This window comes from Pseudopodoces humilis, chromosome 5 (genome assembly GCF_049639895.1).
Source record: "Pseudopodoces humilis isolate 2021_Gansu_Grassland_sample_001 chromosome 5, ASM4963989v1, whole genome shotgun sequence".
NCBI lineage: Eukaryota > Metazoa > Chordata > Aves > Passeriformes > Paridae > Pseudopodoces > Pseudopodoces humilis.
The window spans coordinates 598493-624222 of NC_142204.1; the positions used below are offsets into that span (position 1 = coordinate 598493).

Sequence of the window (25730 nt, forward strand, 5' to 3'; positions counted from 1 at the left end):
TGTGGTCTTAGTCTAGCCATAGACAATAATACTGTAATGAACTGTTTCAGGTGGACCCATTAATTTATTTTCTTCCAGTTGCAGCATCTCCTGTACATGGTCCTGGAATGAATCTCTCCCACTCAGCATCATCACTGAGCTTGCAGCAAGCTTTCTCTGAGATGGGGCACGCTCAGATGACAGAAGGACCTAGCACAGCTCCTCCAGTGTTCAATCAAACAATACCACCGTTTCCACCTGCACTTTCTACCATGGCGGGCAGCGCTGCAACTCCTGCATCCGTGGCTACTTCTTCAGTATCTGTTTCCTCCAGCACTGGGGTTTCTCTGCCAGGACCTGTTACTTTGCCTTCAGAAAATGCAGCTGTTGGAGCTGCACCAAGCACAAGCGTGCCAAGCTCTATTTCTCCACCTCCCGCCTCACAGTCCGCACAGCAATCGACCGGCGTTGCTTCCAGCGTCAGCGCCCCCGCTTCTTTCTCCTTATCTGCCACGTCCCAGCCTGCCCAAGCAGTGGCTGCAGACATTGTCCCCAGCATCAGCACACCATCGTCCTCAGCACTGCCACCTGCCCAGCTTCCTGGTGCCACTGCCCTCGCTGCTGCCGCACCGGCTGTGACGTCTCAGTCCGCCCCCCAGATTGTGAGCAGTATGGCAGCACCACAGGCGTCTGTTGCCCTGTCTCTGGCTCAGAACGTGGCTTTGCAGCTTCCCCAGCTCAGCAGCAGCGGCTCTGTGTCCAGTCTGGCAGAAACAACAGTCGTAAGCGCTCCACAGTCGCTACCTGAGACCGGGCACTCTCTGGATAAATCTCATCCCTGCAATGCAGCTGGCTTATCTCTGCCAATCTCGGCACCTTTATCATCCTCCGTAGCATCGAGCATATGTGGGTCAGTCTCTCAGCCGCTCATCCATCCCTTGCTTGTTCCATCAGGAATTACATCAACACCTGTCCTACCCCAGATTTCAGGTGCAACACCCATGTTGCCCCAGGTTCCCTTGCCTGGTGTCTTGCCACAGCCAGTCACTAACTTGCCTGCAGTGCAGCAGACTTTGATCCACAGCCAGCCTCAACCAGCTCCATTGCCCAACCAGCCTCACGTTCACTGTCTGGAGGCTGATGCTGATGCTCAGTCTAAAGCCCCTGGTATTGATGATATCAAGACCCTGGAAGAAAAGCTGCGCTCTCTGTTCAGTGAGCACGGGAACGTGGGCACGGTGCACCCGTCGGTGTCCCTGGAGACCTCGCTGCTGATGGAGACCACTGTAGTTCCTGGCATCCCAACCACTGCAGTTGCACCAAGCAAACCCCTGACATCCATTAGCACTTGTATACCTCCGAGCAGTTTGCCTCTTGGACCAACTGGCTTGCCAGTGCTGACTCCAGTTGCCACTCCTGGGCAGGTGATCACCCCTGCCAGCTACATCTCGGCCTCGAGCAGCATCGCCACCGCCGCGGTGAAAGCGGGGACCTCTCCTTCCAAGGCCCCTCTCAGCAGGGTACCGGTAAGAACAGCTCTGGTGGGAATCTGCCTTCTTGGGCAGGATGCTTTTTGTAAAGCAAAAGAGTTATTCAGGAAGAAGTTTCTTCATTTAATGTAGTGTTGAAAGGTTTGTGCTCTGGTTGTTTTTATGAGTCCCAAGAGGTGTTCTGTTTTGTCCCTAATGTGCAAAAAAAAAAATCCAATTCTGTTTTATGCTTCTGAGAGATGTCTCTTATGTCACTGTTGATTTTTCTTCTTCTTAAACTACAAAGGGTGAAGCAACTGTGGCTTGCTTTTGGTGTTTGTTTGGGTTTTTTTCTTGATACTGATTTTTTTTCAAATAGAATTTGGATGTTTTTCTTTAAATAGCTTTTTATCTTGTACACGAGCACTGGACAGAGATGGTTGGTTGCATATTTCACAAAGTGGTGGATTTGAGGTAGCGTAGTTTTGTTTCCTGTCATGAACCTGTTCCTTGCAGTCAATGGTGAACCTGACTGAAAGGTTTTGTTTTTTTTGAAAGAAGAAGTTCTCTGCTACTAATTTGATACATGGATGCTGTTTTCCCTTCAAATGTAACATTTATGAGAGCAGAATTTTGAGAAATTTAAGAGATACCTGAAAACAAACTTTTTTTTGTTTGGTTGGGTTTTTGGTTTTGTTTTTTCTTTTGTTTACTCACTCATGCTCTTCAAGCAAAGCACTCTTTCACAAAGAAATAATGACTCACAGTAAGAACTTGAGAGGTGCTGTGGATGTTGTTACCTGCTCACCAACCAGATATATCAATATGTGAAATTTTCTCTTAAATGTCTGCCTGTCTGGGGACACAGCATATTTCAGTATTTTAAACTATTTTGGTAGTCCTTTCCTTAAATGAAAAGGTAGCCCTTAAATGGAAATAAATTGAAGAATTTTTCAGGTATTTAACAGATCAAAAACTATAATACTCCTTTTTGTTTCTGTGATGTTTTTTTGTGCTCATCAACACTTTGTGTTGGTTGTCCTTAGCCAGCCTTGCTATCAGCCAGTTTCATGCCATTCAGATTGAGCCAGTGCCCCCAGTGTCTCCATTCATTGTCTTTCCATGTACTCCTTGTAGGCAAAGACAGTAGAAGATCTCTGCTGTGGAACAGTGGGAATACGTGCCAAAAAACTTAAGGAAATCCAGACACCAAGGCATCCATTAATATCTCAGTGAAATTGAAAATTAGAAAAGAAATATTAGAAAAAAAATGGGAACTGGTATTTGCTCAGGAACAGTTGGAGCAGTTAGAAAATTGCTAATTGCAAACCTTTAATTACAAAGACACGAGTTTAAGTGTAATGAATGTTACGGAGTTTTTGATTGTCAGTTGTAGAAATCCTACCTCCTCTCTGAAGTTTCCATTTTTCAATTAGTTTGTTTTTTTACAAAGCTGAATTTTACCTTCACTTTGTGTTGTTGCTGAGCATTAAGAAGCTTATTGCTTTAGACTTCTGGGGTTTGCTAGACTCTGTGTATTTATTCTGTTTATGGCCAGACTGTTAACCTAGACAGTTAAATGTGTTTCAGCTTGTCTTACAAATGTATTTAAAGTATGTTTTGCCTCTTATTTATAAACTAAATGATGAGGTTATCACAGCTTAAAAGTTCATCATGCTTCAGAACAGGTAACGTCCTCACACGTTCCTGCTGCACAAAGAAGCTGAGCTAATGCACCTGGGCCTGGCTCCTGCTGAAGTGTTTTGGGAGGATGGATAACTCTGAGAGTGCACCTCCACTGGCAGCCACTCCTGCAGTTGGCAGCATTAGTTTAAGCTGTGGCAGCACACTGCAGGCCAGAAGTGGTTCTGGAGCACGCTGGGGCTGTCCCCCTGTGCTGCAGAGCAGGGCCAGCCAGCTGGCCAGCACGGGAACTCGCCAGGCTGTGTGCTCAGGCTCCGTGGGCACTGTCAGACCTCCACATGACAGCTGGGAATAAGAATTGCCAATTGTCTAATGGGTTGCTTAATTCCTACAACTTCCCACTTCCCTAACAATGGAAATGACTAACTGGAATGTGCTGTCTGACCTGGTGAGGAGGCTTTGATGCCTCCTTCTAACCTTTCCAGTCTCTCTAACCTCCTCCACATAACCTGGATGACTTCCCCCTACCCAGCTGCATGGCCTAATCACCTTCTGTGGGTCATCAACACCCTTCAGGCTCAAAAAGAAGTGATGGATCAAAAGATTGGTGTGAGAGCTCTACAAACCTGTTTCTCAACAAGTGGAGACATCCTCAGGCACTCACAGTTCCTGTTCTCAAGTCATGGTGCTTGGAACAAGTTGCTGGAAGCATGCAGCTCGCAGTTCTAATGGACAGTTAGCATAGATCTGTTGTAAGGACACCGAATGCATTCTTGGACCATTTTAGAAATTAAGCTTCTTGGGAGAATTATTTTAGCATTTCTTCCAGACTTGAAAATAATATCCCCAAGATACTTTGTTGCTGGATGCTACAGCTTGTTTAAACTGGAAATTTTTCCAAGGATAATCTGGATTATGAAATAAAAACACAGCAAACTTCCCCCACTTTGGTTGCAAAAGTCCCTAAAGACTCTATGCTAACTGTCCAGGAAGGAATTCTCTAGGAAGAAGAACCAGTTAATGCTTCTGTTGTATGACATGACTGACTGTAGCTTGGTATCTGGTCCTCTGTTGTTCCATGTCTGATGGACGCGCGTTTCCTCTTCGTTATCCGTAGGTGCTCCCAATAGGTTCTGACCTTCCGGCTGGCACTCCATCCAGTGAGCAGCTGCCACCCTTTCCAGGACCTTCACTAACTCAGGTGCTACACAACTTGGCAGATTTGATCTGCTTCTTTTCCCTTCAGAGAGCATGTTTCAATTAAACTCTCCACTGCATGTCATTAATGTTCTCGGTTTTCTTTTCTTTTGACTGAGTAACCCCTTTTGTGTAAGTGCAGCTGCAGCCTGAGTGCCTTCAGCACTGGCTGGGAGCCACCTGGTCTGGGGAAGGCATCCCTGCCCATGGCAGGGCCTTGGAACTGGATCATCTTGAAGGTCCCTTCCAACCCAAACCATTCTGTGCTTCTGTGCAGCTTTCCCTTTGGGGTGCTGTACCCAGTGCTTAATCAGGCTTAGGGGTTTTAGTGTGTTAATATGAACTTGAAATATTTTTTTTTTTTTTAAAAATATAATGCAGCGGGGTGTGTGCATTAAACTTGAACCTGTTTTTTCCTTGAAAATGATACGGTAGCAAAATAATACAAAAAACTATATATTGCTGTGAAATGTTTATGAAAATGTAAAATTGCCTCTGTGAATTCATCATGAAGTTTTGGGGTTTGGTTGTTTCTTTTGATGATTGCCTTTTTGTTTGGTTGTTTGTTGGTTTTCTTGTTTTGTTTTTGTTTGTTGGTTTTTTTGTGTTTCATATTGTTTATTTTGTGATTATTGCTACATTCTGATTTCACTAGGCTTTAAGATTTGGAAAAGGTATTTGAAGCTCCTTATCATAAACATGACTTGACATGCAGCAGTGGCTTCCCCTGCTTGGCTTCTGTCCTTGGATGCAGCAGTTGGCTGGGATATTTTGTGTGTGAATGGAGGTGCCAGGCAATAGGACAAGAGGCAATGGGCAGACACTGATGCTCAGAAGTTCCACCTGAACATGAGGAAGAACTTCTTTCCTGTGCAGTGACCGTGCACTGGAACAGAACGTGCAGAGAGGGTGTGAAATCTCCCTTAGGGAGATGTTCCAGAACCATCAACAATTTGGTGATACCTGCATTCTTCCCGTGGGCAGGTATCAGATGGATCAGGAGACAGCTGGGTAAAAATCAGTCATGTGGAGTTCATTTTCATTGCTGGAAGCTCAGTGTATTTATTAGTAGCATTTTCCCCTTAGCTCCAAAGCAGTTGTAGCCACTCCTGTGACTCAGGCCATGGTACCACTGCAAAAGGCTGCTTCCTGTTTGTCATGGGTATTTCTGGCAGCATCTGTGGCATGGAAGAGTCACAAATATAGATCCCTTGCTTCTTGTCCTTTGCAAGCAACTTACCCAATTTCACTTCTCATTTGAACTCTGAAGGATTGCCTAGGAGTGAGACAAAATTGGAGCAGACCAACAGGATCAAATCTAATTGACTGTTGAGAGCATTTGCTGCTATCACATAATAGTATCTGGAAAATTACTGGCCTGTCTTAAAGTAGACAGGCGTGCCTTCTGTGCTGCTTCTGTCACCAGTAGGTGATTACACAACTTTTCCCCTTCCCTTAGTAGCAGGCTCGTAATTTGCAGAGTACACGTCATCTCGAGACCAGTTTTGAACAGTCTGTTCCATAGTCTTAAATGCCTGTTCTATTTATTCCTTAATTGCTTTTTAAAGTGTATTTAGATTAATCTCTCAAGCTTCATTCTGGTCCCCTTGTTCCACAGGGAAATCTTTATTTCCTGATCATTCTGATAGCTCTTTGTTTTCTTGAAGCAAATATCTTCTTGTGAACATAAGTGATAAGAATTATTTAGTATTTCAGGTGATATGTCCCCTTTATTTTACAGTGTTAGATTAAATTACCTCACTAGTTTCTAAGCAGTTGAATTTCTGAATGGAGTCATAGAAGTCTACATCTGCTTTTTTTTTGTGTAATGGAATTGATACAGGCTTTATTGTTCCTCGGGGTTTTAGTTGTTGCTTTGAAATCCACAGGTCAGGAAGAATGTTATCCTGGCAACCTGTTGAAAGCATCTTTATGCTATTGTGTATCTCTAACTTCCAGTGGAAAGTAGTATTTTAATGTTATCATGATCTCTGCTTCAGTTTTAAAAAGAGATACATCTATTTTTTAAATGTAAAAGACTTGTAAAGATTAATAATGCTAAAGATTGGATGAAAATTTCTGTTCTGTAGGGTCAGAATTGTGACTTAATGGTATCTGACAATGCATTCTTTCAATGTATCTTAAGAGCATGGTCCTAATTTAATCATTTTGAGACTGGTACTTTTTTAATCTTAAAGATATTTTTAGGTAAAATTACCTTCTCTTCTTCTCCCCAGTCCAACTGACGATGTTAGCAAAACATCTTGTATTCTAACTGAAATCTAAGTCATAAGCGTACTTGAGAGGTTCTGCCCCTCTTGATTGGTTTTGAGTGGCCTTGCAGAGTTTTTTCTTTTTCTTTTTTTTTTAAGTTCCAGTTAATTTTCGTGTTCTGTTGCTTTTAAACAAACATGTTGCATGTTTGTTTAAATCTTCCTGTGCTATATATGTTAAGTCTAAATGTGTAGGAAGGAAGCTTGATAGAAATATGGAAGCTGTACTGAGTGCTTTAAATTTTGGTATTAAGTATGTCTGTTTCTCAGCAGTGCTTTGCTTTTTCCTGAGCTGGGACATGGTTTTACTCTTTTCTTTCTCAGTCCCAACAGCCACTGGAAGATCTGGATGCTCAGCTGAGAAGAACCCTTAGCCCAGAGACCGTCCCAGTGACATCTGCTCCTGCCTGTGTATGTTTGCAATGTTGGCAGTTCAGTAGTCTTGAAAAGCCTCAGTGTTTTGTCCAAGTTGTGCTCTTAGGTCACTGCCTTTAATATCACTACACCAGCATTTAGACTTGTAAAAATAAAAATTCAGAGTCATCTTCCAGTTTGTGGGACTGAGTCAACCAAAATCGGGAAAGTTTGTATTATTGCAATAGATTATGTAATTTCCTGAGGCTGTTTTCTGGTATTAGTTGTTATTCCAGCTTTTCTGGTGATGTCACCAAAGTAGAAATGGAAGTGACTGTGGAATAAAGGGAAGGAGCACTAAACAAGCAATATGTCATATGTCAGTCTTAATTTGGGAGGGATGTTTCAAGTGTGGATCTGAAATTTTAAAAGCTCCTATAAAAGAGTTTGGATACTGAACAAAGATAAATGATTGACTATCCAAGTGGCTATTTATGCATTATTTCTACACAGGCCAAGGGGGTGATTTGCTCACAGCCTCAGGGTTATAAAAAAGGCCTGCAAAATCTCTTTTTTTTTGGCTTCTCATGGGTCATACTTGGTCCCCGTTGGAAGCAAAAAAAAAAACATGTAATATACAGTACATCGGATTTGTTGGTATTCAGTGAAACTGCTAATTATTTTAATTTCTTTTGTTTTCCTCCCTGAACCTGCAGTCTGTGCCCTCAGTAGCATCAACAACGGTTACTGGGCCGGTGTCCGCAGCGACGCAGTGTCTGAAGGATGGTAAGGCAGCCATCACTGCTTTAGGTGATTTCTCAGCATGAAATAGAAATCAAAATGGAACAGAGTAACCACTTGGAAGGTTATAGCCTTTTCTACCAAGTCACAGAGTGGCAGCTCCTTGAGGGGATCTTACTAGTTTTGAGTAGCCAGACTGAAATTTTCCCCTGTGGCCAGGAGGAGGAGGATGATAGATACATGTGTGTTGTAGTGACTCTTTTAGGATTTAAAGCTGTCCAAAATGCTAAATTAAGACTCAGAGTCTCCACAGTGCTGCTAAGGTACAGCATCAGGACTTGAAGGAACATGTGTTATGTCCCTGGCAGCAGCAGCAGGACTCACTTTGTGTCATCACACTGTGTTCTACATGTAGGACACCTCTCCCTTGCCTAAAGGGGTTTCACTTCTGTTTGAACACAGAAACCAAGGTTAAATTACTGAAAATTAAAGAAAGGTAGTAAGAAACCCAGAGTTCCTTCCGTCTGCTTTAGATCAACTGGAGGTTAACTGGATGATCACCAGTTAAAGTCTGGATGATCAATGACTTTCAAATCTGTATGAGTTGAGTTACTGGGGGGCAATCCAAACACTTGCAAAGTAATCTGAGATTTTCCTGTCAGTATTCACCTAATTGTTTTAATTTTTGAAATCTTCTGTCCTTAAAAGAAGCTGTTAATACAGTGCTGATTTTTTTTCTTGAGCTGTCTAGTAAACCCTGTTTAACATGCATGTGCCTCTGAAGTTGAATAACTAACCTTCAGAAGCCAATTAAACCGTGAAGGAAAATAAAGGAATTACTTTCATTTTGGGATATTGGTGAATTATAATGTAGAATTCATTAGTCTGCTATAGAATGAGTTGGGTTTTGTCTTTTAAATTTAGAAGGTAAAGGTAAACAAACTGGGTAGTTGCTTAATAAATAGAGCAAGCTGTGCAATAGAACTGACATAAAAATAGAATGTTGTTTCTCAGCTTTGTTACTTTATACTGCCAGTGCACAGAGAAACAAAATTAGGAGCTGACACCTAAGAGTCCAGCTTGGAAAACTTCAGATAGACTGCTTTCAGTAAATACTGCTTATAAAATTTCTTCAGCTTGCCCCTTTTCTGTGACTAAATTGTCCCCAGTGTTTGTGAAATTTAGGTAGTCACTCTGGGTATTGAATCAAAATAAGCTTTTTCTTTCATAAATTTCGGTTCTTATTCTTTATTATTTGTCTTTTTCACATCCCTGTTCAAAATCGGTGTGCTTTTTTTACTGTTACCTAAAAGTGTAGCAAATTTTGGCAAAGGCACTGTGCAGGAAAGCTTTGTAGGAAAATGCTTCAACTTAACATTAATAATTAACAATATTAATATGGTGCTGTGAGTCCAGAAGCCTCTTTGGGGTTAACAGATGGTTGAATTTGAAGTACATATAAGTAATAAAGAAACAAAATAATTTGCTGCTCCTCGTTGTCTTAATGGCATTCTCCTTCTCCTCCTTTCTGGCAGCAGGTGATGGGGAGAGCAGTGCTGTGGCTGCTGCAGCAGGAGGCAGCGTGCTGAAGATGGGCCGGTTTCAGGTAGGAGCTGCTCAGCTCACCTGGCTCCTGGCACAGCATCCTGGGGGGGTCCTGGTAGTGCCAGCTCCGTGTCCCTTGTGCAGGACCTGGCTGTCCACGTGGAGCTTGTGGCAGCAGGTCTGCAGGTGCTGTGTGCATCCAGGGCAGAGACTGCACAGTCTGTGCAGCTCTGGAGCTGTGAGCACAGGGTTTCATTGTGGCTTGTGCTGGGATGTTCACTGTGTTATGTCCTGATGGTGAAGTGTAGGAATCCAGAAACGGAGAAACATTTCTCTGTTTGTCCTGTTCTCCAAAAAGGTATTAATCTTGTCTGTCACTGACAGAAAGGCTTCCAAATATCCCTGGGTAAACCAGGATTTATAAAAAAAATAAGTAGAAATTAGTATAATGTTTAGCATGTCACTGAAGTGAAAAAATAGAGATTTTAGAGTGTTTAATACATGGAGTAAAGGTGGAGGAAAAAGGGTGTGGTTCTTAGCTCTCCTTCTTCCTTCTTCTCCATGGTTCTGCAGTTTATAAAAGCACAGAGTGATTGGTTGAAAGTTAGTTGCAGTTTTAGTTACATAAGTAGATATAGAAAATTTATTTGTTGATATATAAGAACAATACACCTGTCTATTGTTAATTGGGTAAAAATGGATATAAAGATGAAACAGCCACGTGGTTCCAGGCCATTTTGTGCCATCAGAGCCAAAGTGAGCCAAAAGGGCAGGATGAATTGAACTTGTGCAGAAAGTCTGGAGAGACCTGCCAAGTCTTTGATAACATCCTAATAAACAAGAGAAGCAAGATCCTAACGAGCTTTAGAGTTTTCTTCAAACCCGGAGAACTGAGGTAAACAGAGCTCCCCTTGAGGGAGTGTCCCGAAGGAGCTTGGCTCAGAAGAGACCCAGAAACCCATTTCAATAAGTGCAGCATAAAGCAGCAAAAAATGTTTCAGTGAAGGAAGCCCCATGTGAGGCTGCTGTTTCTTGGAGTGAATCCTCCAGGTGACCCAGAGGTGCTGCTTTGGGTGGCAGTGTTCTGCCTGGAGGGAAGCGGCAGCTTTGTGGCATAGCTAGGAAATGAGTTATTTTCCCCTCTCAGATGCATCTTACCATTAAGGGAAATAAAAGCATCGTGTTAAGGCAAAACTAAGGAAGTCTGCATGATGGTGTTTCTATTCTAGGTATCTGTGGCAGTGGATGATGTGCTAAAAGAGGGCGACAAACCTGATGCTAAGCCAGTGCAATTTGAAACCACCTCCAGTGATTCTTCAAGCCTGTCTGGCAGCAGCCCGGAGAGCACGCTGGTGAAGCAGGCTGAGAGCCGGAAGAGCGGGGCTGTGGCTGCCAGCTCCCTGCCCGTGGTGGATGGCATGGTGGCTGCCAGCTCCATGGATGTGGTGGATGGCACGGTGGCTGCCAGCTCCCTGCCCGTGGTGGATGGCACGGTGGCTGCCAGCTCCCTGCCCGTGGTGGATGGCATGGTGGCTGCCAGCTCCATGGATGTGGTGGATGGCACGGTGGCTGCCAGCTCCCTGCCCGTGGTGGATGGTGTTCCCGAGGCAGCTCCCGGGCTGCCGCTGCCGGGAGACGCCGCTCAGGCCACGCAGGTCGGGCGCTTCCAGGTGACCACGACGGCGGATCAGGTGGGACGCTTCTCCGTGTCCAAGGCTCGGGATGAGGTCAGCTGTGCCCAGAAAGAGCCAATGACTCTTCCTCTCTCTGTGGGCTTGGAACAAGTTGCCTCTTCGGCTGCAGCTCCGAAGAAAGAGTTGGAGTCGAGGCGGTCCCCACACATGAATGGTCCGTCCTCTGATCCGGAGGCCGCCTTTCTGAGCGGGATGGCGAAGGATTTGGATGATGGCTCAGGGAGCCCGGACTCTGTCCAGCACCTGGGATCGAAGATCAGCCTCCCCGTTCAGAGCCTTAGCAATTCCTTCAACTCTTCCTACATGAGCAGCGACAATGAGTCGGATATTGAAGATGAAGACTTGAAGTTGGAGCTGCGCCGGTTACGGGAGAAGTAAGGCTTTTCCTTTGGGAGGCTGTGGATGGAACAGATGGAACAGGGTTAACAGGAATGTCACCTGTACTTCCCTTAGCCTTTGCTAAGTGTCAGGAGCCATGGTCAGCACTGATGTGGGAAGTGAGGTTCCTTAGTGGGAATGCAGTATACAGTTATAACAAAAGAGGGATGCACGTGTTTGCTGGGCTGAGTTTTCTACCCTGTGACCTTGTTGTATGTGGATTGCACTATGGATGAGACTGTGGGTCTAAGGAAGGTTTGGTATGGCACTGGAGTTAGTGGGAAAATCAGAGTCTTGTTTGAAAATGACACACAAGTCTCTGCATTTCTAGCATTTCTAATGGCTCTTTTCCTGAAGAGACCTTGTTGGCTCAGAAAAATAATTTAGAAGTGAAGCAATGTGACCTTCTAATTTATTTACACTGAAAGTTTTTCAGTGTAAATAAATTAGTACCTTTTTTTTAGGGTAGCCGGCAGTTTTAAATCCTGCCTGTGCTCTGAAACAAATTGTAAGGCAATTCCAGTGTAGAAGTCTCCAAAGCCATATGTCTGAGAAAATGAGTAATCTAGCTATTCCTGTAGCATTTGAATGCTTTTTTTGTACTTCTGTTTATTCTGGTTTTGTGATTGCAACGTTGGGAACTTAGTTTTGGAATCCTAGCCAGGGCTAGAGGACACTGGGAAATGGCAAGTGTCCTGCCATGTGGTTTTTTGTGGAAAAGATTAATTTCCTGCTTTCTTAAATATTGGAGAGTCTAACCAAAGAAGCAGCTCAGGCTTGACTGGAGGGGAGGAATTGTTTGCATGTATGTGTATAGATAGAATTCTTGTAAATCCCTCTGTTTTGTGACTTGTTAGGCACCTTAAAGAGATCCAGGAGCTGCAGAGCCGCCAGAAGCAGGAGATTGAGTCCCTCTACGTGAAGCTGGGAAAGGCCCCACCTGCAGTAATTATTCCCCCAGCTGCACCCCTGTCAGGGAGAAGGAGACGACCCACGAAAGGAAAAGGCAGCAAATCCAGTCGGAGCAGCTCCCAGGGACATAAAAGCCCTCAGCTATCAGGTAAGGCTGCCTTCAGTATTTTTAGCAGATAAAATGGACCAGGTGCCATCTCTCATTCTTAGATCTGTGTCTGTCTCTCTGTCTTTTCTTTTGAGGACAGTGTGCATGTACCAGTTCCTCCCTGGATTTCTTTTATCAATTTTGAAATGACTTTTGCTGTTTGGTAGGCTTGCTTGGGACTTCTTCAGTCCACTGAAAGGTGCTGTGACACTGTTCTGTAAGAGCAGTTCTAAAGCTATGATTTGTATTTTTTAGATATTGGTCATTAGGCTCTGACTAGGAAGAAAAGTGTAAATTTTCAGTATGAAAATTTCAGAAAACTTTTTTTTTTCAAAGATAAACTGTGTTTGTTCCCTCCTGAAACTGACTTTGGAGAATGGGGTCTGGTCTCTTCAGTCATCTGCATAGATATTTTTTTTTTTTCTAATTTAGTCCCACTTTAAGCATGATATTACTTGTGTCCTTACACTGCAGAAACTTACAGTTGATGGATGGTTAAAATAATGTCTTTTTTTAATGGAATCGAAGATTCATTGTACTTAAAAATTGAGAATCAGTTTCAATTGTCAAGGCTTCCTTTGTCACTGAGACCATTTTTCTAATGACCAGGACTTAGGAGCTAGTTCTGTTTACTGATTGAGTGACATGGGTGACAGATACTCTCTGGGTAATTGGAGATGTTTCTCTAATCCTGTAGCAGGAGCAAACAGTATTGGAGGGCCAGCAGAAATATTTGTTACTGCTTCTTGTGTGTTCACTTCCTTAATTCCATGTCATGCTGAGGTTTCTGTATCCAGTCACCATGCTTTACTTCTGCTTTGCTGTGTGATAGAGGAGCTCTGTGAGCACATAAACCAGCACAAAGTTGTCTTAAAACTCAGGAATTTTTTGGTCTTACTGCTTTCTCAGAAACTGGAGCAGTTCTTCTCATGCTGCCTCCCCTTCTCTTACCTGGACTGTCAGGCTTGATCAGGTTCAAAAACGTATGGAAACAAAAACTTTCTGCCTTCCTTTTTCCTCTAGGCAACCTGTCAGCTCAAAGTGCACCATCAGTCCTGCCCCCCCAGCAGACCCTTCATCCTCCTGGCAGTGTGCCAGAGACAGGGCAGAACCATTTGTTACAGCCCCTCAAACCTTCACCTTCCAGTGAAAATCTCTACTCTGCCTTCACCAGTGACGGTGCCCTCTCGGTACCGAGCCTCTCGGCGCCGGGCCAAGGTAAGACTCCAGATGCAATTAGTGTAATTAGCACTGGAAATGAATGATTGGCTTTGTGACACCTGATTTTTAATACCTGGTGCAAAGTCGCTTTGGGGTCCCCAGCTTATGCATGGAGGCTGATGAGGATGTTGCTTGCAACTGAATTTGTTGCAGATGACTGGGGTGTGAAGTGTTTGGAGGCCTGAAAGCCAAGGACAGCACAGAGAGTGCAGTGAGGTGGTACCAGCAAAGTTCTGCTGACCTGGGAGAGGTGTTGGCTCAGAGAATAAGAGCCAGATGAGGCTGGGGAGGTGGAAATCGGAAGGGAGATCAAGGAAGGGACAGGTTTGATGTTAACAGAAAACTGAAATGGTTGGAAGTTTCCAAAGACTTGGAGTCTCAGTCCTTCTAGACTTCCTAAGTGGTTTGTTTCTGTCAATGGAGTTTTTAACTGTAAAAGGTAAAAAAGGGCTCATGTTCTTTAATTGTGAATTATCCTGGAAGGAAGAGTCAGTGTAGGAGGATGAAATGGTGGGAGTAGTAAATTGTTTGTGTTCTCAGGTTTCTCAGGTTGTGGGTTGCTTATTATTAGTATGTTATCAAATAATTTCTCAGGCACAGCTCTGATTTATTCAGTAAGGAGGGCTTTTTGCTTGTCAACAGGGTGATGAGTCCTTTACTCACCTGGACTCAGCTGTTCTAGGTTTTTTCCCCTTGCACATCTTTTTGAAAAGCTTTGCCATTGACAGTTTGAATACATAAATTCTAACGTGTGGAGAAGTACATACAGAAAATGGAAACAGACTTTAAGGAAGAATTTTCTGAAGAGTTTTTTGTTAAAGGAACTCCTTCAGGCATTTTGGAGTGACTTGAATCATCTCCCTGCATCCAGAGTTGTGCAGTACCATTTAATAATTAGGTACTTTTGCCAGGATTTGGCTTTCCTATAGATTGCAGCTTCATAGTTGGGTTATGTCCTGGAGAGTGGCAGTGCAGGCTTGGCCCCGTGTCCGGGGGTGCTGGAGGGAGTCTCTTCACTCCGTATATCGTCTCTGTACTCCTTGGTCCGCACTCGGAGACTTTTTCTTGTGTGTCGTGATTGCATTTCACCCTTCCAGCTTCAGGTTGCTAACATCTTGTAGTGGTGTTCTGTCTCTTCTCCTCTCCTTTCTCTGTTCTCCCCGTTCTTGTTTTCTCACAGGCTGTGCGAAGTTTAACTGTGCATCTGAGAGAGTGACCTTCAAGCCTGGTGGCAGGAGGACCCGATTTCTGAGTACGCCCTGCTTGGCTCTTTGTGTGTAACACCTTTACTCCTTCCTTGTCTGTTTTTTGTTTTGTCTTTTTGGGTTTTGTTTCTGCTGCTCGGATCTGTCTCATGCAGCCCGTCCTCATCTGCCACCTTGTATTCCCTCTCCCATGCCATGGCTCGGCTCAGCTGCTCTTAGCACACCTTTAGAAGTTTGGGTTCTCGTGTTAGGTGTTCTCAGCTGTGGAGCTCGCTGTGACCAGCACTCGTTTTCCCCAAACCTTGGGAGGAAACTTTGAGGGCAGCTCAGTGGAATGGCACAAACTGGGGAGCCTTAGCAGGGCCTTAGTTGGGAATTCAGAGTATGTTAGACAACACGAGGCTTGCAGGGGGGGATCTTTGTGTTGAAGAGCGAGGGGGTTTGTGCTGCAGGTTTTCCCTCAGCTGGCAGGAGCAGGGGGTGTTGCCCTCCCTGGCAGTGTGCTGGCAGCACCAGGTGGGTGTGAGTGTCCCCGAGCTCCCGGCACCAGAGCTGCTGGCACTGCAGAGCTCCAATGCCACCTGTAGGCAGCTCCTGTTCATTAACTGGAGAGAGCCGAGTGTTAAAGGGGTTTTCAAATGGTTAGAGAATAAATAATCCCAGGCAAACTCAAAAGAACCTTCCCTACTAATGGGCTCAGGTTTAGGTTTTCCTCTGGAGATACAGTAAATGTAAAACAAATAGCAGTAGAGGTGGGTATATAGACATTTTCAGACATCCTGTCAGCCCTCACAAGCTAGCTTGCAGCTCTTTTCAGAATCCTCTCATTTGCACTCACATTAGGCCAGACTTACAGGAGAGCCTCAAACTTCTGATGTGGCTGAAATAACAATATGCTTGAGCCAAGGCTGCTGGTGTGATGCTTTTTATTGGCAGTGCTGCAACATCTCCCATGCTGCTTCTGCAGGCTGGACCCTTTAAATGTGTGCCATTTGTTTCCCACCCTCTGGAATGACTCGATCTGAGGAGGTTTGGAGTGCTGTCAGGAGCCCTCCTGTACCTCCTGTGCTCCCTGGCAGTGCCACACATCTGCATCATCTGTCTTGCTGTGCTGAGCCAGAGCTGTGTGTGGCCTTGTGCAGGGACAGCTGCAATGCACCCAGCCCCATCCTCTGAGAAAGGAGGGCAGGCAGAGGGAGGGAAACTGCCCAGTTCTTCACTGACTCTATTCCACTTCTCTGCATTTGGGATTAAGCGCTAAAATGATTTACTTCTTCAAATTTAGCAGCTTTAAATGTTTTTGCTGTTTATATTAATGGGCAGATGTGCACTGACGTCTGCACTCTCGAGATTTAATGTTCCTTTCTTGGAAGAAGTTAAATTCTTACCAAAGCTAACTTAAAATTGTTAGTCTGGCCTGTCCCTTTTTTGGGGGAGGGGAATATGAAGAACAGTCTGTTTTTGGAATTGACATTGAGCTGAATATATGAGAGTACAATTTACTTCCAAGGCTGCCTTGGCTTGCTGTAAATTTGCCATCATGTGGCTCTAGGAGTACTTTGGCATGTGAATCTCTTGCTAATTGAAACAGATTCCTTTTGAAAAGTGTGTTGCAGCTGTCCTGTGAAAGCAGGTAATGCTTGGCATGGCTCAGCTTGGCCTGGCACGTGGCTTGCTGCAGGCTGCTTGCTCCTGGAGCCTTGTCCTTGGAGTGCTGCTGCCCCTGGAGAGCAGCAGCTGCAGAAGATCCTGGGCTGGAATCGGCGGTGTTGAGGAAACAGTGCAGTGATTGATGCTTTTAACTGTGCAGCTGGAGAAACAGAGTGCTACAGCTTGGCAGGGAATGTCTGAACTGTTTTCACACATCTGAGAAAAGAGGGTGACAAACAAAAAGCGCTTGACCTATCCAATAAATCTGTTGCTGGTTGAAATTTGATAGTTGTAAAATGCTTCCTTACATCCTGGCAGAAATGGAAGAGGTACTTGCTTTTCTTTTTGTGGTAACAGCCACAGTTGTGACTGTGTGATAACAGTTGTGACCTCAGTGTCTCCTGGCATTCTTCACAATGGTTGGGGAATTATGAAGAATAAATGTAGGAGGCTGGGCCTCTTCTCTTTGTGATGAAACTGTCAGATAAGTCCTCGAGTTTGTCTAGAATGTCCCAGTAGTGACTGTTAAAGCCCTGCTGTGCTGTGTCCTCTGTTTCTCACCGAGCTTTTTGTAATGTTTCCTGATACTAAACATTTCTCACTGTTTCTCTTATCTTTAACAAATTACTCTCTCTTTGTGCTTCAGGGAAGATGGTGAAAAAAGTCTGTCCTTGCAACCAGCTCTGTAGTAATTATCTTATTTCTGTTATCTCCGATTCCTGATTGTAAATCTATTCATCAGCTTTTCCTGGTCACCGAAGCCTTACGTCCCTGACTCTGTCTCCAGCACAGCATCTGTCTGTCTGTGTGATGCCCTCTAATGTGTGCTCTGTCCTTAGTCCATTGACGAGTCTGGTGCTGCTCCTGCAGCCGGGGGAGGCAGGCAGAGCCTCCCCTTCCCTGTGGAGCTCTGCTCTCGCTACCGCGAGCGACATCAGGGCCAGTTGCTCACTGTAATGTGCTGGAGTTGTACCCAGAGCAGCTGCTGGGTTTGGGATTTGATGGGGCTTGTCACCTCAGTGATGGATCCAATTGCAGACACTCCTGCAACATTCTGAGAGCCAAAGAGTAAACCATCAGAGATGTCCAGTGTGTCTCCCAAAGAGAGAGATGTTCAGAAAAGCCTGTGTGTGCATATGTCATTTAAGACTGTTTTAAAGGTGTCATCTGACTGTGGTTTATGGGGGGAAAAACTCCAAGGGCAGAATGAAGGCATTATAGGTAGTGGGCTGGAGAGAGAGAGCCTGTTTGACTTCAGAATCCCTCATGTCAGAGCAGAACTGGGGACGGCTGCTGTGACCGAGCAGGAATGTGGGGGTTGTTTCCATGGAATGCTACAAGTTGAAGCACTTGCTTTCCAGCCTCCTCTGGATGGCAGTTTCTGCAGGCAGGGAGTGTGTCTGAGTTAAATGTGACATTCCTGAGGAGTCAGTTCCAAATGGATATTACGTGACAGCTCAGCTCGGATGCTGTGGGCTGGTACGGCTGAGACCCGAGGTGGGAGCTCCCTGACAGAGTCACTTTGGGAGACAAAGCTCTGGCAGCCTTTGTCACCCTGAACCAGTCTAGTTCTTTAGAAAACTCTTAAACTTTCCTAAGTGATCTCTTCAGCTGAATGTGCTGTAGTTAATGCCTTGATGGGCTCTCCCCCTTCCCTAGCCTGAGGAAGCTCTCCCGTGTGGGTGCAGGATCCAGAGTACTTAGTGATTAAAGTGGAAACGTGAAATAGCACAAGTGGATGCTGGCCATCCTGAAGAGGGAGGAGAGCAAGTGTGTCAATTCCTGCATGAACCCTCATGGTGGAATGTGATTATTGCTGGTTTTGGCAGTGTTCCCCCTCCCCAAGTACCTCTTCCTTGCTTTTGCCTCATTTGTATTTATCCTCACCTTTCACATCATTGCTCTTACGAAACGCTTGTCTCCAGAGCCCTTTCCACGTGATGCATGCTCTAAGTTCTGGTTCCATCACAGCAGACTTTCCCTGCACCACCCAGAGTGTTCCTGCTCCTCCCCATCGGTGCTGCAGCCTCACTCCCTGCTCAGGGAACCTCTCTCTTCCCTCTCGGTGTGTTCTGGCATGTGTCTGCCCCCACTAACAGCTCCTGTGGGCACCAGCCCGGGAGCCACGGCCGTGCTTGAGCTGGAGCTGTGGGATGGATCCGTTCCTCCCCTCCTCAGCACTACTCGAGGCAGTAACACTTTATTTATTTGTCCTGCATAGTAAGTATGTCACCTTCCTAATCCACTCCTCAGTACGAAACATTCCTGCAGGGGTTTGGAACCAGTTCTTTCTTTGATACAGTGGTGGTGGAATGTGGCTGATGGCCAGGGAAAGTGGGACAGGTGAAGGAGCTGCCAGGCAAGAGCCAGCGACTCTGTCGTGTGGCCTTGGCAGTGGAGACGTGATGTTCATTGCTGGCATTTCTGTGACCCACCTCTAAATGGCTTCCCATCAGAAATGCCTGCCAGAAGCTCAGGTTTTCATGGATTTCCCAGGTGCAGTGTCCTGAGGGAGCAAGTAGGAATGTTTGAGGAACTTCAGGAATAGGTGAGATTGTTGGATCTGCCCTAGTGGTTAACTGGCATCTCCAAGTCTGTAATGAGGATACTTTGCAGTACTGCTGGGAATTTAGGATCCTAGGTAATCCACGCTTTCTTTGCTTCCTGGTGTGAGGTCTGCCTTTTAAAAGCCTGGACTGGAGTGCAGTTGCTTGTTTATGAGGCATAGGAAGGCTATCCAAAACAAAGCTTCTAGGTTGGTTCCCCCCAGAGCATAATGCTCAGCAAGCTTTCTAGCAGAACTGAAACCTGGCATTTATGTGAAGGGGTTTTGTGTTCTTGCAGTGAAAAGAGAAACTTGTCAGAGCTTGTCTGAGGAATACTCTCACTTCTTGAAGCTGTATTACTAGTTTGCATCTCAAATGCTTCTTCTTCTGACTTAGGAAATCTGAACATAGTGTCAAAAATATGTTTTAGAGGCAAAAAGCAAAATTTAATGCAGTGCAGACCTTCCCTGCTGCTGGTGGCTGTTTGGTGGATGAAGACAAGCCCCATCTGGTTGTCCTCAAGAACATGAGTGTGGCAGCTATTGGAAACAACAGTTGCTGTTTCTGACTGGGGCTTTTTTTTTTTTTTTTAAACTGGGTGAATTTTTCTCTTCATTTCACAAAGTGGAGAGAAATTGCTGCAGAGCAGCTGGCGGTGCTGATTTTACTGCTCCTTATTCAGCATCGTCCTCCCAGGTGGAACTGACTAATTAAAAGGTGTAGGTGAGAGAGCCTGTGCTGTCACTCAGTGCTGGAATCTAACGTCCTTCGCCTCTACAAAGGCCTGTGGGCTGCTACCACTCCCCTCTTAGGATGACCACTTGCAGCACTTCTTGCCAAGTAAAGCTCTCTGTGAAACACTCAGAATCTGAGCAAATGCCTGTAGGAGTCCTTGCAGTTCCCACTTCAGTGTGTCCTGGAATTGAAAGTCAGAATTAATCTGCATGGCATTTTAACTCCTGGTGTGCCATTTCCACAGTTACTGAATGCACTGGGCACAGCTGAGCGTGGAGCCAGGTGCTGATGGCTGTGTTTGTGTTTTAGGGACCAGCAGCACCAACACCGTGGGGGCTGCAGTGAACAGCCAGGCCCCCCAGCCCCAGCCCACGGCCATGGCCTCGAGCCGCAAGGGCACCTTCACGGACGACCTGCACAAGCTGGTGGATAACTGGGCCCGGGACGCCATGAACCTCTCTGGCAAGAAAGTTGGCAAAGGGCACAGCAGCTACGAGGTGAGTGTGGCTCGGGAGGGCTTGTGGAGAGAAGCCGAGGGTGTCCTCCTGTCTCCCTGGGGTTCCAAACACAGCCAGAGCACGGCTGGGGCAGCAGCTCCAGAGCACTGTGGAGGATGTACTGCCTGCTCTGCAAGGGAAGGGCAAAACTAAAGGCCGTGGCACATCCTTGTAAATACCCGCTGGGGGGACCCGGGGCGGTCCGTGCTTTGTAAAGCCACTCGCGTGACTTCTGTCGCTGGTTGGATTGCCTTTCAGGGCCCTGGAATGGCAAGAAAATTCTCAGCACCGGGTCAGCTCTGTATCTCTATGACATCTTCCCTGGGTGCTACGCCCATCCCTGCAGCATCAGCTACCTCTTTAGGTCCCTTCAGCAAGGCCATGTGTCCCCCGCAGCAGTACGGTTACCCAGCAGCGTCCTTCCCCCCGCCCTGGAGCGGCGCGGGGGGCTCGGCGCAGCCGCAGCTCGGCCAGTTCCAGCCCGTGGCTGCCGCCTCTTTGCAGAGCTTCAACATCAGCAATTTGCAAAAGTCCGTCAGCAACCCTCCAGGCTCCAACCTGCGGACCACTTAGCCGGGCCCGGAGCCCTGCTGGCTACGCCTGGGGACAGGACGTGGGGAGGGAGATGGGGCCCTGTATCACACTAGTGCTGCAATGAACTGGTGGCTTGCCAGACTGGGAATGAATTTCTCTTTTCCAACCGTTGCTGTCGACTCTCTGTAGCGGGAGTTTCCCCACACGCTGGGAAGGGGGAGGAGGGTGATGAGCATCCTTGTGATGGGACAGTGCTTTTCACCGGGGGCTGCTCTCGTGTGGGGAGGGGCCGTGGGCTCAGTTCATACGGTCTTGCTGTAAAATGTTTCTGGTTGGAGGCTGAATCCACGCAAGTGTGGAGGCAGAGCTGAACCCTAGCATGAGGCTTTAGCAGGCTTCTCGCCTCTTCCAGAGGAACCAAGATCAGGAAAAAGCTGTCCAAATCCCCCTCCTCTCCCTCTCCCCGGTCAATCGTATCTGGCTCTGAAACATGATGGGGCACACGAATGGACTTGCGGTGCAGCCTGTGCTTGATAGGTCATTACTGCTTTAAGTAAGATATTAACAGCTTTGACTGCAGCATTAGAGCATTGTTAAATTGTTAAAAAAAAATTTTAAAAGTTCCCTGCGGACATGTACTTACCATCAGTTTTGATGTGGAAACACTGTGATATATAAATGTTGTTGGACAACAGTAGTTTAAAAATGAGTGGAATATAGAGGGTTAAAAAAGTTAAAAAGAAAAAATGGGAAAAAAAGCTAGCTATATCCTTATACTTATTGGAGACACTTTAACTTTTTCCTTTGTATTTTCATTGTATTAGATAAATAAATGTGAATGTAAAATTGTATAAATTAATGTACTTGAATACTTGTCTGTTCTCCCAGTATGCTTGCTGGATATTTTAGTGCCTTGGACTTCTCTCGCTTCTGCAGTTTAGCGTCGTCTTCCCAGCAGAGCCCAGGTGGGCAGAGGGCAAGCTGAGGGCAGGATGTTTGTGCCCAGCGCCCGGGCCAGCTCCTGCTGGGAGCAGCAGCGGGCAGGGGAGGCACCGGGGCCGCGGCTCGGAGCAGTTCTGGGTGTGGGGAAACTTGTCCAGGCGGGCAGAGCTGAAGGTGTGGGGTGACAGGGGCCAGGTGGGCTGGGACAGAGGGGAGCAGGTGAAGCTACAACGAGACTGAACCAATATTGGCTCTGGAGGCAGGAGGGCTGGGTCAGAAACGGAGAGAGGATGGGGAGAACGTGTATCTTGGGGAAAGGCCCTACTTAAGATGCGGTTTGACTCCACCTGCGAAGTGGTGAAGATGTTTGGTCAGGATGTGACTCGAGGGAGAGGTGCCATTGCTCGTTGGCATGGGCTGGTCTGCTGGGATTGCTTTTCTTACCTTTTCTTTTGGTAAAATTCATTTAAGCCAGGAACAGACTGTCCTGGTGCAACGTCCATTGCCGGCAATGGATGTACTTGAAACAGCCGGCATCGAGAAGTTTCCTCTCTCTTACTTGGAGGATTTACAATTTTGTTCACTCTTAACAAATTTCAAGCTGGTACCAGGACTGTCACTGTCTGTCACTTGTCACCTCTTAGTACCTGTACTGTATCTTCTGCTTTGGTCATTCTTCCCTTTTTGTATTTAAGAAATACTGGTTTCCTCTTCAAAGTCAAAATAGTTCCAGCCAGTATTTTTGTAGTGCTGCAGAAAGCTGTGAGGGTGAGGGTGCAGCTTCCAGGGGCTTGGGAGCAGCTCCCGGTGTCCTGGAGGCCGGTGTGTCACAGGGATGTCACTTGTCCACGGTGGCTTTAATTTCAGAGCGCTGTTCCCTGCTGGGGCCTCCGTAGGGAGCTTCTGTGCCTGCAGATGTTCTCACGCTTCCATTTCCACACAGCAACCTGCGAGATCCTTTCTCTTCTGTCCCTTGTTTTGCAGCAGCTGTGGCAGCAGGGCAGGCCCAGCCTGGAGAGGAGCAGCTCCAGGCCAGGGTGGTTCTGGGGGACAGGAGAGGCTCCAGAGGGAGAGGAGATGCTCCGGAGGCACAGGAGGTGCTCTGGAGGCACAGGAGAGGCTCCAGGGCACAGGAGATGCTCCAGAGGGGGACAGGAGAGGCTCCAGAGGGAGAGGAGATGCTCTGGAGGCACAGGAGGTGCTCTGGAGGCACAGGAGGTGCTCTGGAGGCACAGGAGGTGCTCTGGAGGCACAGGAGAGGCCCTGGAGGACAGGAGGTGCTCTGGAGGCACAGGAGAGGCCCTGGAGGCACAGGAGAGGCCCTGGAGGCACAGGAGAGGCCCTGGAGGCACAGGAGAGGCCCTGGAGGCCAGGAGGTGCTCTGGAGGCACAGGAGGTGCTCTGGAGGCACAGGAGGTGCTCTGGAGGCACAGGAGGTGCTCTGGAGGCACAGGAGATGCTCCAGAGGGGGACAGGAGAGGCTCCAGGGCACAGGAGATGCTCCAGAGGGGGACAGGAGAGGCTCCAGAGGGAGAGGAGAGGCTCCAGGGCACAGGAGAGCAGCGGTGCCGGGGCTGAGGCCAGGTGGGCGCCCCTGTCTGAAGGGGGATGGATGCAGGGGAGGCTCCTGAGCAGGGACAGAGCTGAGGCAGTAATGAGATGAGGGCAGTGGTCGTGGCAGGGGAACTGGGCAGCTGGATGCAGCACATGGTTATTTAAATTTGATCTAATGAGTTTGAAGCCGTTTTTTCACTTAATGTTATGCAAAAACTGGTTTTATTTACCATTGATTTTTGTTTTCTCCCTCCCTCTCCTCCTGTGGATGAATAACTGAAGTCTAGAGGAATAAACTAATGCTACTGAACTGTTAAATTATTTTGTTTAATATTACACTTTGAGTATCTTTTTCCACATAAAATCTGTTTCTGAATTACAAGCGTTTTCTTTACATTATTTAACAATGTACACTGTAAAAAATAAAAATAAAAAAAAATAAAATTAACTGAAACTTTGGGCTTCCCTGGCCATAGTTAGTTGTGTTTTGCACCAAACCCTTCTCACGTGACCTTTGTAGAATGTTGAATGAAGCCATTCAGATAAATCAAACGTGCTTTGGTTGAGCTGTGGAACAGCAGGTCCCAGCCCCTCTGTCCTCATCCTGGAGTGATGTCACTGGTACCCAGTTGACCCCTTTGTCACAGGAAATGCAAGAAACCAAATTTAATGAGAACTTTAACTGCTCAAAAGCAGTGAGCAGCCACGAGCCTTTGGCTGCAGAGGAATTCCTGAATGGATTTGAGGAGGGGGAGGCCTGAGGGAGGAGAAGGGATCTGCTGGGAGCTGCCGAGTGCCTGAGCTGGGGCAGCAGAGCTGGGGGGAGGGTTCTGTGCTTGCTCCTGTCCCCAGGGCCCTTCCCAGCTCTCCTGTGCTGCCCCCTGCCCGGGATGTGCCACCTCAGAACCAGGGATTCACTCCTTGGAGTGAAACTTCAGCGTCATTCTCAACTGCAGACTGCAGGAGTTTGGTATTTCTAAACACTAATTGCTGCTGCATTTCTTTCCATTTTAAGAACAGCTTCTGTTCTGAGTCATGCTGCGCAAGCCTCGAAGGGAAAAAAAAGCTCCCAGTGTAAGTTTTCCTGCCCTTTTCAAAGGGCCCAGTCCCGAGAGGCTCCTTGCATGACTGTCAGAGGAGGGACAGCTGTATCTGCGCTGTTCCCAGAGCAGAGGAAGCCGAGGCCGTTACGGTTTTGTTTCAGACTTTTGAATTTTTTTCACTGTAGAAGTTTGGAGCGGCTCTGGATTCAGTGATTGGGAAGGTCTCCCTTCCTGGCAGGTACGTGGTGTCAGCAGCGAGGCCATGACTCAAACATGTGGAATGTGCCTCTTCCCTGCTCTTCTGAAGGCAGCACCGAATTGGCCAGAAACAAGTCCGGTGAAATGTGGAGCTGTTTTCTAGATCCAATCTAGTCCCATTCATTAGGGCTTGTCCTGCCTTTCCATGCTGAAGTCAATCCCTGTTCTTTGTTCTGTCCAGGAGGTAAGTGGATAGTAAAGGCTCTTTTAAGGGAAAAGGATGCATTAAGGGATGAAGGCAGAATAGGAGGAAGAGGAATAAATGCTGAATATTCCAAATGTCCTTAGAGTTAGAGCAGGGAGGCAAACCGTGAGAGTAAAGTCCCATCTGAAGCCTGAAACTGATTTCAGGGTTGGACTAATCCCAGAGTTTGTGTAAATTCTCCTGGTTCAGCTCTCACTCCCAGTCCTGTGGCACCATTGTGCCTCCCCCCTGGACTGTGCCAGGAGTGCCCTGCACGGGAACAGAACCGGCCAGCCCAGAACTGCTCCCTCTCCTGCAGGGAGCTGCTCCAAACGGCTACAGGACTATTCCAGTAGCGCTTACAAATCCTTTCTTTGGCAGCAGCTGCTGCCTTTGCTGGCAGCTCGGGAGCCCTGGCTGTTTCTGTTTGCCCGTCCCAAAGCAAAGGAGGCAGTGCAGGTGCAGCGCTGCCCTTTGGGGCCGGTCAGCAGGAGTGAGGTGGGACGGCTGGCAGGGCAGAGAGGCACCCACAGCTCCCAGCGGGGTTTGTTTTCAAACTCGTGTTTATTTCTGTGTTGAAAGGGGTTAAAAGCTTATTTAAAAACAGCAGTGCAGCTGCCATTCATGTTCCAAAGGCTCGGGGCTGCGGGGTGCGGGCTGGCGGCGGCTCAGGAGGGGACAGCTTGGGGAAGGGGGATGGAACAGGTTGGGGAAGGGGGATGGAACAGGTTGGGGAAGGGGAATGGAACAGGTTGGGGAAGGGGGAGGGAACAGGTTGGGGAGGGGGGATGGAACAGGTTGGGGAAGGGGAATGGAACAGGTTGGGGAAGGGGGATGGAACAGGTTGGGGAAGGGGGATGGAACAGGTTGGGGAAGGGGGATGGAACAGGTTGGGGAAGGGGGATGGAACAGGTTGGGGAAGGGGAATGGAACAGGTTGGGGAAGGGGAATGGAACAGGTTGGGGAAGGGGAATGGAACAGGTTGGGGAAGGGGAATGGAACAGGTTGGGGAAGGGGGATGGAACAG

The 25730-nt window shown here is 47.0% G+C and overlaps 1 protein-coding gene across 17 annotated transcripts in view; it reads left to right on the top strand.

Moving 5' to 3' along the window:
* WNK1 (WNK lysine deficient protein kinase 1) overlaps positions 1–23676 on the top strand; it is a 98609-nt gene extending 74933 nt beyond the window's left edge. For 5 of the 17 annotated variants that reach the window (XM_088055931.1, XM_088055924.1, XM_088055930.1 and 2 more), the window contains 11 exons: positions 79–1505; positions 4210–4293; positions 6887–6973; positions 7633–7702; positions 9193–9263; positions 10432–11270; positions 12132–12334; positions 13358–13552; positions 14736–14807; positions 20001–20188; positions 20447–23676. In XM_088055931.1, coding sequence (XP_087912057.1) covers positions 79–1505; positions 4210–4293; positions 6887–6973; positions 7633–7702; positions 9193–9263; positions 10432–11270; positions 12132–12334; positions 13358–13552; positions 14736–14807; positions 20001–20188; positions 20447–20761 — 3551 coding nt within the window. In that variant the 3' untranslated portion in view covers positions 20762–23676. Of the gene's footprint in view, positions 1–78; positions 1506–4209; positions 4294–6886; positions 6974–7632; positions 7703–9192; positions 9264–10431; positions 11271–12131; positions 12335–13357; positions 13553–14735; positions 14829–17056; positions 17149–20000; positions 20189–20446 lie in introns of those variants that run through there. The other 12 variants (XM_088055926.1, XM_088055932.1, XM_014259328.2 and 9 more) reach the window with 10 other exon arrangements.
* The last annotated feature ends 2054 nt before the right edge of the window (positions 23677–25730 follow it).